This window comes from Hyla sarda, chromosome 1, assembly GCF_029499605.1.
Source record: "Hyla sarda isolate aHylSar1 chromosome 1, aHylSar1.hap1, whole genome shotgun sequence".
In the NCBI taxonomy this organism is placed as follows: Eukaryota; Metazoa; Chordata; class Amphibia; order Anura; family Hylidae; genus Hyla; species Hyla sarda.
In genome coordinates, this window is record NC_079189.1 from 119,670,176 (window position 1) to 119,688,758 (window position 18,583).

Consider the following 18,583-nt stretch of genomic DNA (forward strand, 5'->3'; position numbering starts at 1 on the left):
AATTATATGTTGATATTATGTTATTTATCTCCACAACTTATAGAAGAAGTACACACTGCTGAGATATTACCGCAATATACACTCAGGATATGGTTCACAGTCTGTGCTGAACCTAGCATGTACTTGGAGCATTATACACACTGATATTGCATTTAAATAAGATGGCCACAGCGTATATATATATATATATATATATATGTATATGTCAAACACGTTTTACACTGACATAGCGTTTCCAATTCTAAGGTGATATTATGTATTTTTATTATTATTCACCCACTCAAGACGTAATTCCCACTGCTGCTCTGTCAGTTTATACCACAGTTTATACTGACACAGTATATAGAGTTTGGTATCCTAAGATGGATGCACTGCTATAAATGAAGCACAGCAATCTGATGAAGACCTAATCTGAATATATTTTTTTATGTTTTTTTCAATTTTTTCTTGATTTTTTGACACATTATTGCTATGATTATACTAGCATAATAAAAGCTAAGTTTTAAGGTTCAGTGTGCAGTCAATATTTTTCTAGTACCTGTACTAATAGACAGATCGCCCCGGGTGTCACTCCTGACACCCGATGAGATTGTCCTTTCTAGTGCAGAGATGGAGCGACTTTCTCCTGTGCTCGTATCTCTGCACTATACTCCGGCCGGCCAGTTATGTGAATAGAACATCACTTATTCATATTTCCAGCAGAGAGCTGTGATTGGCCAGATGGTTCCAGCCAATCACAGCTCTCTGTGGGAAATATGAATAATAGGTATATATATGGCATATACTCATACTACATTGGGACCAGAGAAGAGCGCCCGCATCTATACATTATACAGGACGATCGCTTCGGGTGTCAGAAGTAACACCCGCTGCGATCTGTCTATTAATGCAGGTACTACAGCTCCCAGCATGGATCAGAGTGTGATCCATGTTGGGAGCAGTAGAACCTGCAGTTAAAGACAGATCACAGCAGATATCACTCCTGACACTTGATGCAATCGTCCTATCTAGATGCGAGAAAGCCGCCTGCATCTATACATTATACAGGACGATCACAGTGGGTGTCTGAAGTGACACCTTGGGCGATCTGTCTATTAGCACAGGTACTACTACTCACATCATGGAACAGTCTGTTTCATGTTGGGAGTAGTAGTACTACCTATAAAATGTAAACAAATAGAGAAAAAAAGTGAAACGCACACACTTTATTAAACACATTACTAAAATACATTACTAATAAAAAATTTGTTCGAGAATTTATTCGTATAAAAAAGATTTTTTTTTTTAATTCGGTGAATCGGCCGAATCAAATTTTTCAAAAATCCGCTCATCTCCACAAGACATAATACAGTGCACATTCACTGGGAAATACTAAAGCATGTCAGTAGTTTTTGGTGAAAAGCAGCCGACTTCATAAATTATTGCTGTGAGGAATCTCTGGGAATGCTCGGTGTGATTTGGATTTGCTTTTGTTATCTGTTATGGATAGAATAGTTGCCCTGATTTTTCTCTTGGCTGTCACTGCAGAATTCATTATTTGAGACATGAAAGACACTGAAAGATAAAAATAAATGGACGTTGATTCACAGAGAGAAGAACATAAAAGACAGTAAAAAATAACCCAGCTATGGGAAAGGGGACATGAGAAGCATTAACAAGTGGAAGTTGGAAGACAGAAAAGTGTTTATGTGTTCTATCTTGTCAGACAGAGAAGATAGATAGATAGATAGATAGATAGAAGATAGATAGATAGATAGATAGACATGAGATAGATAGATAAATAGATAGATAGAGAGATATGAGATAGATAAATAGATAGATAGATAGATAGGAGATAGATAGATAGATAAATAGATAGAGAGATATGAGATAGATAGATAGATAGGAGATAGATAGATAGATAGACATGAGATAGATAGATAGATAGATAGATAGATAGATAGATAAATAGATAGATAGAGAGATATGAGATAAATAGATAGATAGAGAGATATGAGATAGATAGATAGATAGATGATAGATAGATAGATAGATAGATAGATATATTAGATAGCTATGATAGATAGATAGATAGATAGATAGATAGATAGATAGATATGAGATAGATAGATAGGTAGATAGGAGATAGATATGGAGATAAGGAGATATATAGATAAAGATAATTGTTTCCTAACCAGGGTGCCTCCAGCTGTTGCAAAACTACAACTGTAGTTTTGCAACAGCTGGAGGCACCCTGGTTGGGAAGTACTGTGATAGATAGATAGATAGATAGATAGATAGATAGATAGTTAGATAGATAGATACAGTGGTCCCTCAAGTTACAATATTAATTGGTTCCAGGACGACCATTGTATGTTGAAACCATCATATGTTGAGACCAGAACTCTATGGAAACCTGGTAATTGTTTCTGAAGCCACCAAAATGTCATCCAAAAATAGGAAAAAGTGAGGATTAAAGAAAAATAAGTAGATAACTAATATAGATATAGCAAGTCCTTACATATAAAAGTAATATAGAGCTGCTGGGAGCTGTAATCACTGTCTTTGTAGAGGACAGGAGCTTCTTCAGGGTCCTGTACAGAACACGCAATGTCCTAAAAAAGTTAAATGGAGCCGCCCTCACCTGGAGTCCAAAGGAGCAGCTAACCCAGGCACTCGTAAATAGTAGTACAGAACATGTAGTACATCCCTGTATTGTAGGGGGCGCTACCAGACACCAGTCAGTGCATGCACTTCAGTAATACAGGCGTTTAACCAGTAAAATGCCCATTCTGATTGGCCAGTTCTTCCAGCCATTGACACGTTTCACAGGTCTGGACTGTCTGTAGCATTGTATGCTGAGTCTGGTTTCAAGCTACAATGGTCCAGAAAAGACCATTGTATGTTGAAACTCTTGTATGTTGAGGCCATTGTAAGTTGAGGGATCACTGTATTAAATTAGTGTTTCCCAACAGGGAGCCTCCAGCTGTTGCAAAACTACAACTCCCAGCATGCCCGGGAGTTGTAGTGTAGCATGTAGCAATATCAGGAGGCACCCTGGTTGGGAAGCATTGTGTTAGATAGATATGAAATAGATAGATAGATAGATAGATAGATAGATAGATAGATATATAGACAGAAAGAAAGATAGATAGACAGAAATACACAGATAGATAGATAGATAGATAGATAGATATGAGATAGATAGATAATAGATAGATATGAGATAGATAGATAGATAGATAGATAGATATGAGATAGATAGATAATAGATAGATATGAGATAGATAGATAGATAGATAGATAGATAGATATGAGATCGATAGATAGATAGATAGATAGATAAATGATAGATAGATAGATAGATAGATAGAATACAGACAGACAGATAGATGGATAGACAGGTATCAGATATATAGATAAATAGATAGATATAAGATAGATAGATAGATAGATAGATAGATAGATAGATAAATAGAATACAGATAGATCAATAGGCAGATGACAGATGTATAGATAGATAGATAAATAGATAGATAGAATACAGACAGATGGATATATATTAGATAGATAAATAGATAGATAGATAGAATACAGACAGATGGATAGATATTAGATAGATAAATAGATAGATAGATAGAATACAGACAGATGGATAGATATGAGATAGATAAATAGATAGATAAATAGATAGATAGATAGATAGATAGATAGATAGATAGATAGGCAGATGATTGATAGATAGATAGACAGATAGATAGATATGATTAGAAAAGAAACTACTGTTCACTCTGGTTTTTAGGCTACTTTCTGGGAAGAGAAGGGTTAAGGGGCAGGTAAGGAGGGCAGTGTGGAGGCAGCCAGACTTACCTAGACCTCCGAGCACTTGTTCCCTCCCACTTGTAAGGAGATTGAAGGGAAGGGAAGCAGGAGATAAGACTCCAGCACATTCATCCAGCCGGGGAGGAGGTGACAGCACAGGCAGGACTGCAGCCCTAGTCTCCAGCACTTCATCACACATCTGCAGGCATCAGGCTACAGACATCATGTATGCCAATGGCAAGGTGGCACTGGTCACTGGAGCTGCCCAGGGGATTGGCAGAGCTATGGTGGAGGAACTTTTGAACAAGGGAGCTGCGGTAAGTTGTCTGTGTGTTGTGTATGGCCGTGTACAGACTGTGCTGTAGGCATTAATATAACGCTGGGGAACGCACTCCTGCACAGTATAGCAGCGATCATAGTAATAGCATTGTGTACAGTCCTGGGGCTTCACTACTAGAGTGCACTGCTGGGAGTTGTAGTTCATTCAAACCTTCGCTGGCATTGCTGAGACTTCACAACAGAACGAAGCTATAGATTCCTTCCCAGGAATAGCTTATTCTTTCTCAGGGTATATGTGAGAGACCCCCCTGGCAGGTTGATACATATACACTATATTGTCTAAACCAGTGTTTCCCAACCAGGGTGCCTCCAGCTGTTGCAAAACTACAACACCCAGCATGCCCGGACAGCCTTTGGCTGTCCGGGCATGCTGGAAGTTGTAGTTTTGCAACAGCTGGAGGCACCCTGGATGGGAAACACTGGTCTAAACTGAGACTTGTAGTGCCACACCAGGCAGATTGCTGTAGATTCTCTTTCAGGGTTTATTGCGGAGAACTGTAGTGCACCTCATGTATTGGGCTAGCTATAGATTCTTTCTAGCAATTCTTTACTGGGACTTGTAGTTCCTTCAGGGGGAATAGCTTTAGGTTCCATAAAAGGGTTAATTGCATTTCCTTATAGGATATATTTCCTTTCAGAACACATTAGTGAGGCTTGTAGATCAACAGGTGAATAGCTATAGGTGGCCTTTTAGAGCTACTGAGACTTGTAGTTCCTTAGAAGACAAAGAGGGCCACAGCATAGTCCATATAAGAGTTAATTATTGAGAACAGTGGATGTAGATTATCATTTGGACTTTATTGCTGAGACTTGTAGTTCCTTAGAAGACAAAGAGGGCTACGGCATAGTCCATATCAGAGTTAATTATTGAGAACAGTGGATGTAGATTATCATTTGGACTTTATTGCTGAGACTTGTGGTTCTTCACGTGAGTAGATATAGGCTCCTTCTCTAAGTTATTGAGACTTGTAGCCACTTAGAAGATGAAGACGTATGTAGCATATTTTCGATCAGAGTTTATTTCGGAGACTTCTGATCCAACAGGTAAGTAGTTACAAACTCCATTTACCAGTTCATTACTGAGATCTGTAGTTTCTTAAAGGGGTATTCCAGGAAAAAAAAATGGCTCCAGAAAGTTAAACAGATTTGTTAATTACTTCTATAAAAAAAATCTTAATCCTTCCAGTAGTCATCAGCTGCTGAAGTTGAGTTGTTCTTTTCTGTCTGACAACAGTGCTCTCTGCTGCTGACACCTCTGCTTGTCTCAAGAACTATCCAGAGTAGGAGCAAATCCCCATAGCAAACCTTTAAAAGTGTTATCCAGGAAAAAAAACTTTTTTTTATATATATATATATATATATCAACTGGCTCCAGAAAGTTAAACAGATTTGTAAATGACTTCTATTAAAAAAAATCTTAATCCTTTCAGTACTTATGAGCTGATGAAGTTAAGGCTGCTCTTTTCTGTCTAAGTGATCTCTGATGACACGTGTCTCGGGAACCACCCAGTTTCGAAGAGGTTTGCTATGGGGATTTGCTTCTAAACTGGGCGGTTCCTGAGACACGTGTCATCAGAGAAACTTAGACAGAAAAGAACAACCTTAACTTCAGAAGCTCATAAGTACTGAAAGGATTAAGATTTTTTTTTTTTATAGAAGTCATTTACAAATCTGTTTAACTTTCTGGAGCCAGTTGAGATAGATATAGATAGATAGATATATATCTAACAGTTTTTTTCCCTGGATAACCCCTTTAATGCTTCCGACAGTTCCTGAGACAAGCAGAGGTGTCAGCAGAGAGCACTGTTGTGAGACAGAAAAGAACAACTCAACTTCAGCAGCTGGTAACTACTGGAGGGATTGAGATTTTTTAATATAAGTAATCTACAAATCTGTTTAACTTTCTGGAGCCAGTTGAGATATATATTCCTGAATACCCCTTTAAGTGGGTGACTGTATAGTATAGTGTCTCTCAGAGTTTCATTGTCAAGACTTGTAGTTCCTCGGGTAAATGGTTCACAAATACATTCACAAAAAGGAATTCATTGATAAGACTTGTAGTACCTCAGGTAAGTAGTTGACAAATAATCATTGATAAGATTTGTAGGACCTCAGGTAAGTAGCAATGGATTTCCTCTATGAGTTCATTCCTGGGACTTGTAGTTCCTGTGTAGTATACAGTATACCATATCAGAGCTCATTATTGATACTTCCTCAACAAGTAGTTGTAGAAGTCATCCCTGGGCACATTGCTGAGATCTGTAGTTCCTTAGGAGATGAGATTTAGTAGATACTAGTTATATTTGTCCTCCCAGGATGATTGCTGGTGGAGAATTGTAGTTCCTCTCCAGATGCTCTTGTATTTTTCCTCTATATATTATCTCTATATGTCATTGCTGAGATGTTTAGAGCCTTAGCAGCTGGAGTCTGAACAGCTGGGGAACTATCCATTGACTGTCAAGTTTTCAGCTACTGAAAGTCTCATAACCATACAGTAGTGTTTTCCAACCAGGGTGCCTCCAGCTGTTGCAAAACTACAACTTCCAGCATGCCCGGACAGCCGAAGGCTGTCCGGGCATGCTGGGAGTTGTAGTTTTGCAACAGCTGGAGGCACCCTGGTTGGGAAACACTGCCATGCAGTTTGTATTCTTCTTCCTGTGACACTCTGAGCAAAGCAGAAACCCTGCACTATGCCTATTACAGAATCCTATTCTACACTTCTAAAGCCACAAATACTGTCATTTACTTATGCGTCACCCTTATTTGCATTATAATAAGCTTACATTTGCATTTGTTGCTAAACTAACTTAACTTGGAACACCACGTTGAATAAGGGTCAGAACTGCAGCACTATATGTTTTGAAAGGGAAATGTCATTCAATTGTAAAAGCAGAACTGCCTTAAAAACACCAGTCCATCAATCCTCCGGCTCCCAGCCTTTGTGTGAATTGCAGCATATTGTTCCCCACATGGCATTGTCTCAGATCTGTGTAAGCTGCCAAATGTTATAGCTAGAGATGAGCGAGCTTACAGTAAATTTGATTCGTCACGAACTTCTCGGCTTGGCAGTTGATGACTTATCCTGCGTAAATTAGTTCAGCCTTCAGGTGCTCCGGTGGGCTGGAAAAGGTGGATACATTCCTAGGAAAGAGTCTCCTAGGACTGTATCCACCTTTTTCAGCCCACCGGAGCATCGGAAAGCTGAACTAATTTATGCAGGAAAAGTCATCAACTGCCGAGCCGAGAAGTTCGTGACGAATCGAATTTACTGTAAGTTCGCTCATCTCTAGTTATAGCTAAACCAAGTAACCTAAAGAGTGAGGCTATTTTCACACAATGGAATTTCCATGCGGAATTCAGCAGAAGAATTCCACTCGGACATTCCGCTGCAGCAGAGTCCTATTGAGTTTAGTGGGATTCTGCTGCACTGTGCACACAGCGGAATTTCCACAGCAGATGTTTCCGCTGCGGAAATCCCAATTCTGGAGCCAGCAGAAAGAATAGGCATGTCACATGTAGCTGCTTGGTTGCAGAAGTTTCTACACCTGAACATCAGCTCCATCCATATAAACAAAGTTGGGTCAGAGCAAGCGCATAGCTTTTGCTGGGACCTTAGGGTACGTTCACACGTACGCAGATTTGAAGCGCAGGATTTTCTGCTGCAGATTTTCAATGTAAACTAAATGACTGAGCACAGCTTCTAATGTACAGTTACAAATCCTGTGCATCAAATATGGAGAATCCTGTATATGTGAACGTACCCTTAAGATGAATGGGACAGTCACCGTAATTTCTGCAATAAATCTGCCTTGTGTGAATTTACCTTAAAGGAAAATGGTCACATGTTCACTCCCACACTAACCAAAGGTACTGACGGATAAGTGCGGGGACGCTGAGTCATATGATCCCTACCTTGCCCGGATGTGTCCGGCCGTTCGCCCGCAATCTTAGTTTTTCTATATATGCAAATGTGGCTGTAACTGGCACGGGCGGGGTTTTCAGGCACCTAGTGGCACTGTGATGTCAGCGCCGCCCGTCCACAGCGCCGCCAGTTTATGAATATTCATCCCCCCCTCCCTCCGGCTTTCCCTATCCCCACCACTCCTAACTGGTCTTCACTGCGCATGTCAGGAAGCGGCACATGCGCAGTGAATACCATTTAGGAGCAGCGGGGAGAGGGAAAGCAGGAGGGAGGGGGATGAATATTCATAGACGGGCAGCGCAGACGTCACAGTGCCACTAGGCTCCTGAAAACCCCGCCCGTGCCAGTTACAGCCACATTTGCATTTATAAAAAAAAACTAAGATTGCGGTCGAACGACCAGACAGATCCGGGCAAGGTAGGGATCATATGAATCAGCGTCCCCCGCACTATCTGTCAGTACCTGTGGTTAGTGCGGGATTGAACATGTGACAGTTTTCCTTTAAGGCTGAGAATTTATATGGCCTTTGTTGCCTTTGAAAGTTCTCCGCAGGAGCTGAATATAAAGCTACTGTGCATGGTCTTGCAAGCGGCTGTTGACACTGTGCTCAGTAAGCATTGATAGCCATAAGGTTTATCTACCACATTCCACAACTGTGTATAGACAATCAAGTAATCCTTTTAAGGCACATGAAATGGGGTTTTCTGAACAAAAAAAACAAACATTTATGGGATCTTGGAGAGTCGGCAATCAATGTGTTGTTTTTTTTCCTGAAAAAAACATTTTAAGGCTATGTTTACATGCTGGAATTTCCGAGCAGAGTTCTGTGGGAATACTCCGCTCCGAAATTTCGCTGCAGCAGAGTCCCTTTGATTTCCGTGGGATTCTTCGGCACTGTGCACAAGGTGGAATTTCCGCAGCAGATGTTTCTGCTGCTGAAATCCCAATTGAGGCGTCCACAGAAACATCAAACCTGTTTAATGTTTCTGTGGATTCAGAGCGGTCCTAGTGTCACCAATTCAAGTTAATTTGAGGAATGTCTGCCCGTATTTTCTGGCATACATTCCGCACATTTTCGCCCGTGTGAACATGGCCTAAGGGTCCTCAAGTGTGGACATATTACTGCTGCATTTTTGCATCCAGATTACAGTTGCGAATCCTTGTCTGACTACAGATCTAATGACCCGAACTTACAGCTGTCAGATCGTACAAGTCATCAGATCCGCAGTAAGACTAATGCACCCGTGTGAATGTATTACACCCAACCACTGGCTTTCCAGGTGTTGTTATGGCTTTCAGGACTTGATGGGAATGATAGTTTTGCAACAGCTGAAGTGCCACAGGATAGGAAGACTATGTCAGTCCAAACACTAAGGCTAGGTTCACACGTCAGTCCAAACACTAAGGCTAGGTTCACACGTCAGCCCAAACACTAAGGCTAGGTTCACACATCAGTCCAAACACTAAGGCTAGGTTCACACGTCAGCCCAAACACTAAGGCTAGGTTCACACGTCAGCCCAAACACTAAGGCTAGGTTCACACGTCAGCCCAAACACTAAGGCTAGGTTCACACGTCAGCCCAAACACTAAGGCTAGGTTCACACGTCAGCCCAAACACTAAGGCTAGGTTCACACGTCAGTCCAAACACTAAGGCTAGGTTCACACGTCAGCCCAAACACTAAGGCTAGGTTCACACGTCAGTCCAAACACTAAGGCTAGGTTCACACGTCAGCCCAAACACTAAGGCTAGGTTCACACGTCAGTCCAAACACTAAGGCTAGGTTCACACGTCCGTTTTCACCATTCCGTTAAGGGTCCGACCGACGATTTTTTCTCGGCTGCATTGAATTGAAGTATATTGGCTGTTTGTCTAATGAACGAAATGGGTGCTCCAGGTAGAGATTCACTTTTTGCAGTTCATCTCCTCTTTGGTTAATGGATGGAAATCCCAAACGGGAAATCTCCTCCATCTATTTACCCCAAATTTCCTGATGGATCATTTAAAAATGGCTTTTCTGAACAGGGGTACTCCACTAGCCAGCATGGAACTAAATGTTCTGAATGCTGTTTTCGCACTGCAGGGGTCGGTCATGCCTCCCGTGACATCATGGCCACACCCCCTCAATGCAAGCCTATGGGAGGACGCGTGACAGCTGTCATGCCCCCTCCAATAGACTTGTATTGAGGGGGTATGGCCATGACATCACAAAGGAGCGTGCCGACCCCACAGTGCGAAAACAGAGCTCGGATCATTTAATTCCACGCTGGCCAGTGAAGTGCCCCTTTAAGGGTCAGTGTTATTTCTTGCTAGTCTATCATTTCAAAAATCATTTAGAAAAATCCCAAAATTCTAAACAGTGGCAATAACACCCATTGCTTAGTAGTGAGGACATATTAGGCACATAATTATTATTTTACCTATGATAGGTGTCTCAGCATGGGTGAATTTACAGCAGGACTGGTTGGAGAATAACAATTGTCATCTATGTACTGTGAACATTACAATTATTTGGAATGTAAATAGCCAGCCAGATTCCAGGACAGCTTCTTACTTACCATTAAGAGATTTACATGTCTTGGAATAGGTAATATTATAATGATAGGTCTTCAGTAAACGGGGCATATGTTAGAATGAATTATGCTATAATCTTACCCACTGTGTTAAGTAACCTCAAAATTGTATTTATTCCATATAATCTGTGATCACATGCTTACTTGGCAGTAAAAGCAGAAGTTCTGCTTGTTTCCTAATGTATAAAGGGTTTCTAAGATTTAGCTTACTCATCATTATATCATGTGGTGTCTCTAGTTTAATGATCGGTACCTTGTGCATCATGTAAGGGCAACAATCCTAGAGGGTTGTGTGGTGTGGAACGCTGAAATGATGGAGGATGTAGTAGTCAGTTGTCATAGTCTGGTCACAGTAGGGTTTATGGTGGTCATGGTGGCTAGACCTCCAACACTCCTTGAGCACAGTGAAGAGGGGATAGATAGGATGGTGGTTGTAGTCCCCTGTGGCACTCCTTGTGTGTATGTCTCTTGGTCAGTTTAAGTTGGGGTGCCCTTGATGGTCAGGTGCAGATAAATAGCCAAAGACTGGGGTAACTTTAAAGACAAGACCTTGTGGTTTTCTTTAGTTTGGTAATCAAATGAACACTTCACCTTGAAGATGGAGGCACACAGTCTTTAACAAAGTTCTCTGGAGGCAGAAGCATGTTTCCTAAAATCCACTTCCGTAGTCAGACTATTTAAATGCAGGCAGATGCTTGGCTCGCAATCCCTCAACAGCCAGTCACAATGTAGTGCAATTTCAAGCTGAGTTGTGCACTAACCTTAGGCACTGCAATTCCCAGCTGTGAGGTGCAGATCCTCAAAACATGCAGCACTTTAGCTGCAGGGGTGCTAAGCCAGGCCTGTGAGGTCCTTGTCCTACATCTCCTCACAGGATTCTACAGTATGTGTCCACAGACAGGCTCTCTCTATCTGCTCACTCTGGCGCTCATCTTTCGGTTTCTATACCTTCTCTTGAAGAGTAGGTTAGGCTTGGTTCATGCTAAACCTGTTTTCTTGAAAGTTTCAACATTTTAGCTTATGGGAAACCCTTTTTCAGTCATTACATTGCCTTTTTACAAATTAAAGGCTTGGTAAAACAGAATAAAACAGCATCAAATATTAAGACACAGAAATGCCCAACCATTGTTTTTTGTAGTGGCCTAGTGGGAGACTACATGAGGATGTTCCCTGAGCACTAGGGTCTCACTGTCACGATGCCGGCTGGCAGGTAGTGGATCCTCTGTGCCAGAGAGGGATTGGCGTGGACCGTGCTAGTGGACCGGTTCTAAGCCACTACTGGTTTTCACCAGAGCCCGCCGCAAAGCGGGATGGTCTTGCTGCGGCGGTAGTGACCAGGTCGTATCCACTAGCAACGGCTCACCTCTCTGGCTGCTGAAGATAGGCGCGGTACAAGGGAGTAGGCAAAAGCAAGGTCGGACGTAGCAGAAGGTCGGGGCAGGCAGCAAGGATCGTAGTCAGGGGCAACGGCAGAAGGTCTGGAATCACAGGCAAGGAACACACAAGGAACGCTTTCACTGGCACTAAGGCAACAAGATCCGGCAAGGGAGTGCAAGGGAGGAGACTAGATATATCCAGGGAACAGGTGGGAACCAATTAAGCTAATTGGGCCAGGCACCAATCATTGGTGCACTGGCCCTTTAAGTCTCAGAGAGCTGGCGCGCGCGCGCCCTAGAGAGCGGAGCCGCGCGCGCCAGCACATGACAGCAGGGGACCGGGACGGGTAAGTGACCTGGGATGCGATTCGCGAGCGGGCGCGTCCCGCTGTGCGAATCGCATCCCCAACGGCCATGACAGTGCGGCGCTCCCGGTCAGCGGGACCGACCGGAGCGCTGCAGGGAGAAAGACGCCGTGAGCGCTCCGGGGAGGAGCGGGGACCCGGAGCGCTAGGCGTAACAGTACCCCCCCCCTTAGGTCTCCCCTTCTCTTTGTCCAGTAACTGCCTCCCCTGGGATGAGGACACCGGGAAAGAATGGAGGGTTTCCTCAACGGCAGGCAGTACAACAGGAGTGGGAATGGGGAGGGAGGGCAGAGGGCGAGACCTGGCACGGGGCAGTGTGACACCAGGACGGGGGCCATGGGGTGGCACAGAGGCTTGCCTGACGGGACTGGGAGGGGGGGAGAGGCACTTCCTGTGGCAGGCAGAGTCCCAGTTCCTGATCTCCCCGGTGGTCCAATCAATGGTGGGGGAATGAAGCCGGCCGAAGAAGAAATCCGCACGGGTACCGTGAGACGTGGAGGAGCAGACTTGGAACCAAGAGACGCCACACCCACGTGAGCTGGGTGCGTGCGTGCGTTTCCCAGGCGTGGAGGGCGGATAGGGCAATCCACCAAGAAATGCTCGGTACTGGCACAGTAAAGACAGAGATTTTCTTCCCTGCGGCGATTCCTCTCTTCCTGGGTCAGGCGAGACTTATCCACTTGCATGGCCTCCTCGGCGGGAGGCCCAGGCGTAGATTGCAACGGATACTGTGGGAGAGGTGCCCAGAGATCTAAGTCTTTTTCCTGGCGGAGCTCTTGGTGTCGCTCAGAAAAACGCATGTCAATGCGGGTAGCTAGATGGATGAGTTCTTGCAGATTGGCAGGAATCTCTCGTGCGGCCAGCACATCCTTGATGCGACTGGATAGGCCTTTTTTAAAGGTCGCGCAGAGAGCCTCGTTATTCCAGGATAGTTCAGAAGCAAGAGTACGGAATTGTACGGCATACTCGCCAACGGAAGAATTACCCTGGACCAGGTTCAACAGGGCAGTCTCGGCAGAAGAAGCTCGGGACGGTTCCTCGAAGACACTCCGGAGTTCAGTGAAGAAGGCCTGGACTGTGGCTGTGGCAGGATCATTGCGGTCCCAGAGCGGTGTGGCCCAAGACAAGGCCTTTCCTGAAAGAAGGCTTACTACGAACGCCACCTTAGACCGTTCTGAAGGAAACAAGTCCGACATCATCTCCATATGTAGGGAACACTGAGACAAAAATCCACGGCAGAGTCTGGAGTCCCCATTAAATTTGTCCGGCAGGGACAAGCGGAGGCTAGGAGCGGCCACTCGCTGCGGAGGAGGTGCAGGAGCTGGCGGAGGAGATGGTTGCTGCTGTAGCAGAGGCAGAAGTTGCTGTAACATGGTGGTCAACTGCGACAGCTGCTGTCCTTGTTGGGCAATCTGCTGCGATTGCTGAGCGACCACCGTGGGAAGATCAGCGAGACTTGGCAGCGGCACCTCAGCGGGATCCATGGCCGGATCTACTGTCACGATGCCGGCTGGCAGGTAGTGGATCCTCTGTGCCAGAGAGGGATTGGCGTGGACCGTGCTAGTGGACCGGTTCTAAGCCACTACTGGTTTTCACCAGAGCCCGCCGCAAAGCGGGATGGTCTTGCTGCGGCGGTAGTGACCAGGTCGTATCCACTAGCAACGGCTCACCTCTCTGGCTGCTGAAGATAGGCGCGGTACAAGGGAGTAGGCAAAAGCAAGGTCGGACGTAGCAGAAGGTCGGGGCAGGCAGCAAGGATCGTAGTCAGGGGCAACGGCAGAAGGTCTGGAATCACAGGCAAGGAACACACAAGGAACGCTTTCACTGGCACTAAGGCAACAAGATCCGGCAAGGGAGTGCAAGGGAGGAGACTAGATATATCCAGGGAACAGGTGGGAACCAATTAAGCTAATTGGGCCAGGCACCAATCATTGGTGCACTGGCCCTTTAAGTCTCAGAGAGCTGGCGCGCGCGCGCCCTAGAGAGCGGAGCCGCGCGCGCCAGCACATGACAGCAGGGGACCGGGACGGGTAAGTGACCTGGGATGCGATTCGCGAGCGGGCGCGTCCCGCTGTGCGAATCGCATCCCCAACGGCCATGACAGTGCGGCGCTCCCGGTCAGCGGGACCGACCGGAGCGCTGCAGGGAGAAAGACGCCGTGAGCGCTCCGGGGAGGAGCGGGGACCCGGAGCGCTAGGCGTAACACTCACGTACTGATCCCAGTTACTCAGTATTTATATCCTTTTAACAAATTAGTTTTTTCCCTAACAAGGATAGTGTATAGAACAAGATGCCAATATTATTTTGGTGAGGACCTGGTAAAGTTGAACTGTATATGCATTGGCCGTAGTTATTCCTTTAGGGCTGGTGGGTTTCCTTGATTCCCCCAATACTCTCAATATCAGAGGATTGACCTTTGCATATGTGCTGCTATCGTGTAGTGTGGAATTTTATTCGTATTACATCTGGTTATCTAGAAAGCTCTGTAATGACATCAGCAACTCTTCCTGTTACAGAGTGTACTTTACAATGACCTCAGCAAAACTGGACCTGTGTACCATGTGATCTCAGCAACCATGTGCAATATAATAACATTGCCTATTCCCCAGTGCACATTGTTCTATTCTTTTCTCTATTCCTGTGTAAGGAATGTACTTTTCCACACCGAAGCATTTGCCAGGTAACACAAAAACTTTAGATATTCATAACATTATTCAGGAATTTATGGAGAGAAGGCTAAAATAAATGTTTTTAGACATTTGTTACACATCCACCCAGTTCACATAGGAGCCCCATAAGTGGAGATGTTTTAACTTTTATTGACAAATACCGTACATTAAGTTTATGCAAAGACTCAATATTTACATTGTTGACCGACTGTTCTTTTTCAAGACTCCTGAAAGTCACCCTGGCCTGCTGGATATCAGCTTCTGGGCAGAATCATGACCAATGACAGCCCATTCTTACCTAATCACCACTTTGGTGTTTATGCCAATTTCCGTGTGTTTTTTTTTGTCTACCCACTTTTTGGGGATTCACAACAGTTCTCAATGGGATTGAGATCTGGGGACTTTCCTTGTCATTGACTTAAAATTTCAAGAAAAAATTATAATGGAAAGATATACACTTTTTTCTGTGTCCTAGTTTTGGCCAAAAATATGGAGCAAATTACTATGTGTGAACCCATCTTCAATACAGGCTGGGCCATTTATCTGGATAACAACACCGCAGGAGAAATGCTAGCACAGGCTTCCAGTATCCGTAGTTTCAGGTGCTGCTCATCTCTTATCTTCACAGTATAGACAATTGCCTTCAGATGACCCCAAAGATAAAAGTTTAAGAGGGTCAGATCGGGAGACCTTGGGGGCCATTCAACTGGCCCACAATGACCAATCCTCTTTCCAGGAAACTGTTCATCTAGGAATGCTCGGACCTGACACCCATAATGTGGTGGTGCACCATCTTGCTGGAAAAACTCAGGGAACATGCCAGGTTTCAACTATAGTATTTCAACTATGTAAAGTAAAGTATTTCATACGATTAGTTCATTCATTCAGATTTAGGATGTGTTATCTTAGTGTTCCCTTTAATTTTTTTGAGCAGTGTACTTATTTTCTTGTTTATTTTAGGTGACATAAAGATGTTCCTTTGCTCAAAACATCACTAACATTGCAGCAATTCTGATTGAGTATTTAAATATATTTATATAAAATCTTAGTAAATCCTTCTGAACATCAAAAATGTTTATATAACAAAGGAGCCCCTATTACTCTGTTGACCAGGCAGGTGGGATAAGATGGTGCCTTGCTCAGATATCTTACAAATGCACTGGAAATGTTTAAAGGGGTATCCATGAATAGAAAACAGAGCTCATTTCTTCCAGAAACAGTGCCTCAGGTTGTGTATGATAATGGAGCTCAGTTCCATTAAAGCGGATGGAGACAAGTTGTAATATCCCACATAATCCGAAGACAGGTGTAGTGCTGTTTTTGGAAAAAAAATTGCTTTGAGTTTCTCTTCCTGGACAACCCCTTTAAATAAAATAAAACTTTATTATTGATAATGCATACTAAAGAACGGGCAGCTGAGGCATCTAAGACTTCTATTTGCACACAATATAAGGAACACCAATAAAAACTTATATGATGTTCTGGTATCACACTCTAGCCCTTCTGCACAGGGGTTCTCCGGTTCTTAAACATCTTATCCCCTATCCAAAGGATAGGGGATAAGATGCCTGATCGCGGGAGTCCTGCCGCTGGGGACCCCCGGGATCATGCACGCGGCACCCCGTTTGTAATCAGTCACGCCTGCGCCGGCGTGTGACGTCACGCTCCGCCCCGCAATGCAAGCCTATAGCTATCATGCCTCCTCCCGTAGGCTTGCATTGAGGGGCGGAGCGTGACGTCACACGCCGCCCGCCCTGTAGTCGCCGGTAATCAGTCCCGGAACGAACACGCTCCGGGAACTGATTACAAACGGGGTGCCGCGTGCATGATCCTGGGGGTCCCCAGCGGCGGGACTCCCGCGATCAGGCATCTTATCCCCTATCCTTTGGATAGGGGATAAGAGGTTTAAGCACCGGAGAAACCCTTTAACCCAACCATTTCCAATGTATGCTGGCCCTGTAATGCTCTGTAAGGCTCCCTGTGTCATATTATTTTGAACATGCTATCTTATGCATCCATATTGGAGAGAGGTTACAATACTTTATAAATATATTTCTGGACACACCCTTCTACTAGACCGCATTTTTTATTTGTTTATTGTTGCTCCTACCTTGATAGGGAAAAAATTTTTTACTTGGACATTTATTCGACAGTCTAGGACATTAGAGCTATGTTTTACTCAATGATAAATTAGCCCCCTCTGAATCTATAAGGTCTCTTTGGGATGAGTATTGGGTAAGAAAGAAGTGTATACTCCCTTGTTGTGTCTCTTAGTCCAGACTTTTTGGATTTTTTTCCTTGTTTGTCATGTTATTGCTATACAAGTGACCATAAAGGCCATTTGTTTGTTTATCTCTCACTTGGTATACAGAAGATGCAGCAATAAATACATTGAAAAAAGGAATTCACAGACCTGTTTTAGATGTTTTTTTAAATGTATTTCTTTTTTAAATTTTTCCAGCTTTATAGCATATATTCCATGAAATAGGAGCACGGAGCCATTACATCCACATCCATAGCTGAGCCTGACGCTACGTTTCAGGGAGGATCCCCTTAATCATGAATCTGACAGTGGCCTTTTAAAGGAGATATATCATACAAAAAAAGTATCCCCTATCCACAGTTTTAGATCTTGGGGGGTCCGAGCACTCGGGCCCCTCCACGATCTCCTGTACGGAGCGGGGGTTGTGATGTGTCACTCCAGGGGAGGGCCGGGGCTCCATACAGGAGATCACAGGGGGCCCCAGCACTCGGAGTGCCAACTCCCACCCCATTATGATAAAAAAAAATTTGTATGAGACTTCTCCTTTAAACTCCTTCACTGTATTTGCAGATACCTCTTATGCAGGAAGGCTATTCCATGCATCCACTACTCTCTCAGTAAAGTATTATTTCCTCATATTACTTTTAACATGCCATGAGAGAGAGCGAAAAAAAACACATATGTAAATAAGATTGCCAAAAAAAAATAGTCATCAAGAATCTAAAACATTGCACATAAAGAAAGATGCTTCCTCTTGCAGTTGTAAATACATGTCATCATTTTGTTATCACATCTGGAAGCATGCTTGTACAAAACGCTAAGCCCTCAAGACAAGAATAAGCTGCAGGAAGAATGTGGAAATATCTGATAGTTATGAGGAAGTAGAGATCAACAAAAAGAAGCACGGAGACAACGAAGATACACAACTAGCATAAACACACAACTTATTTTGGGTGTAAAATATAATGAGATCGATACTCTTCTTATTGGTATTCTTTATCCGGTGTATGAAGTCCAATGTGTCATAAGATAAATAAGGTGAATGGCTTCAATAGTGTTGTTGGAATGTACATATTGTACAGTACTAGACTGGCGGATGTTATTGGAGCAGATTGTACTCTGTGTTTGTAAATAGGTCTGGGTGTCTCCTGATACACTTACAGCTTAATTGAGATGCATAACCATTTGTTCATCTGGTATTGGAAGGACAGGATGCAAACACTTGAGAATGAATTACTATTACATCATTCCAAGTTGGATGAGTAAATATTTCAC

General features: G+C 43.7%; 1 protein-coding gene across 1 annotated transcript in view; it reads left to right on the forward strand.

The window, feature by feature from the left end:
• Positions 1-3,902: 3,902 nt before the first annotated feature.
• HPGD (15-hydroxyprostaglandin dehydrogenase) overlaps positions 3,903-18,583 on the forward strand; it is a 53,968-nt gene continuing 39,287 nt past the window's right edge. The window contains exon 1 of the mRNA XM_056560702.1: positions 3,903-4,118. Coding sequence (XP_056416677.1) covers positions 4,026-4,118 — 93 coding nt within the window. The 5' untranslated portion in view covers positions 3,903-4,025. The remainder of the gene's footprint in view (positions 4,119-18,583) is intronic.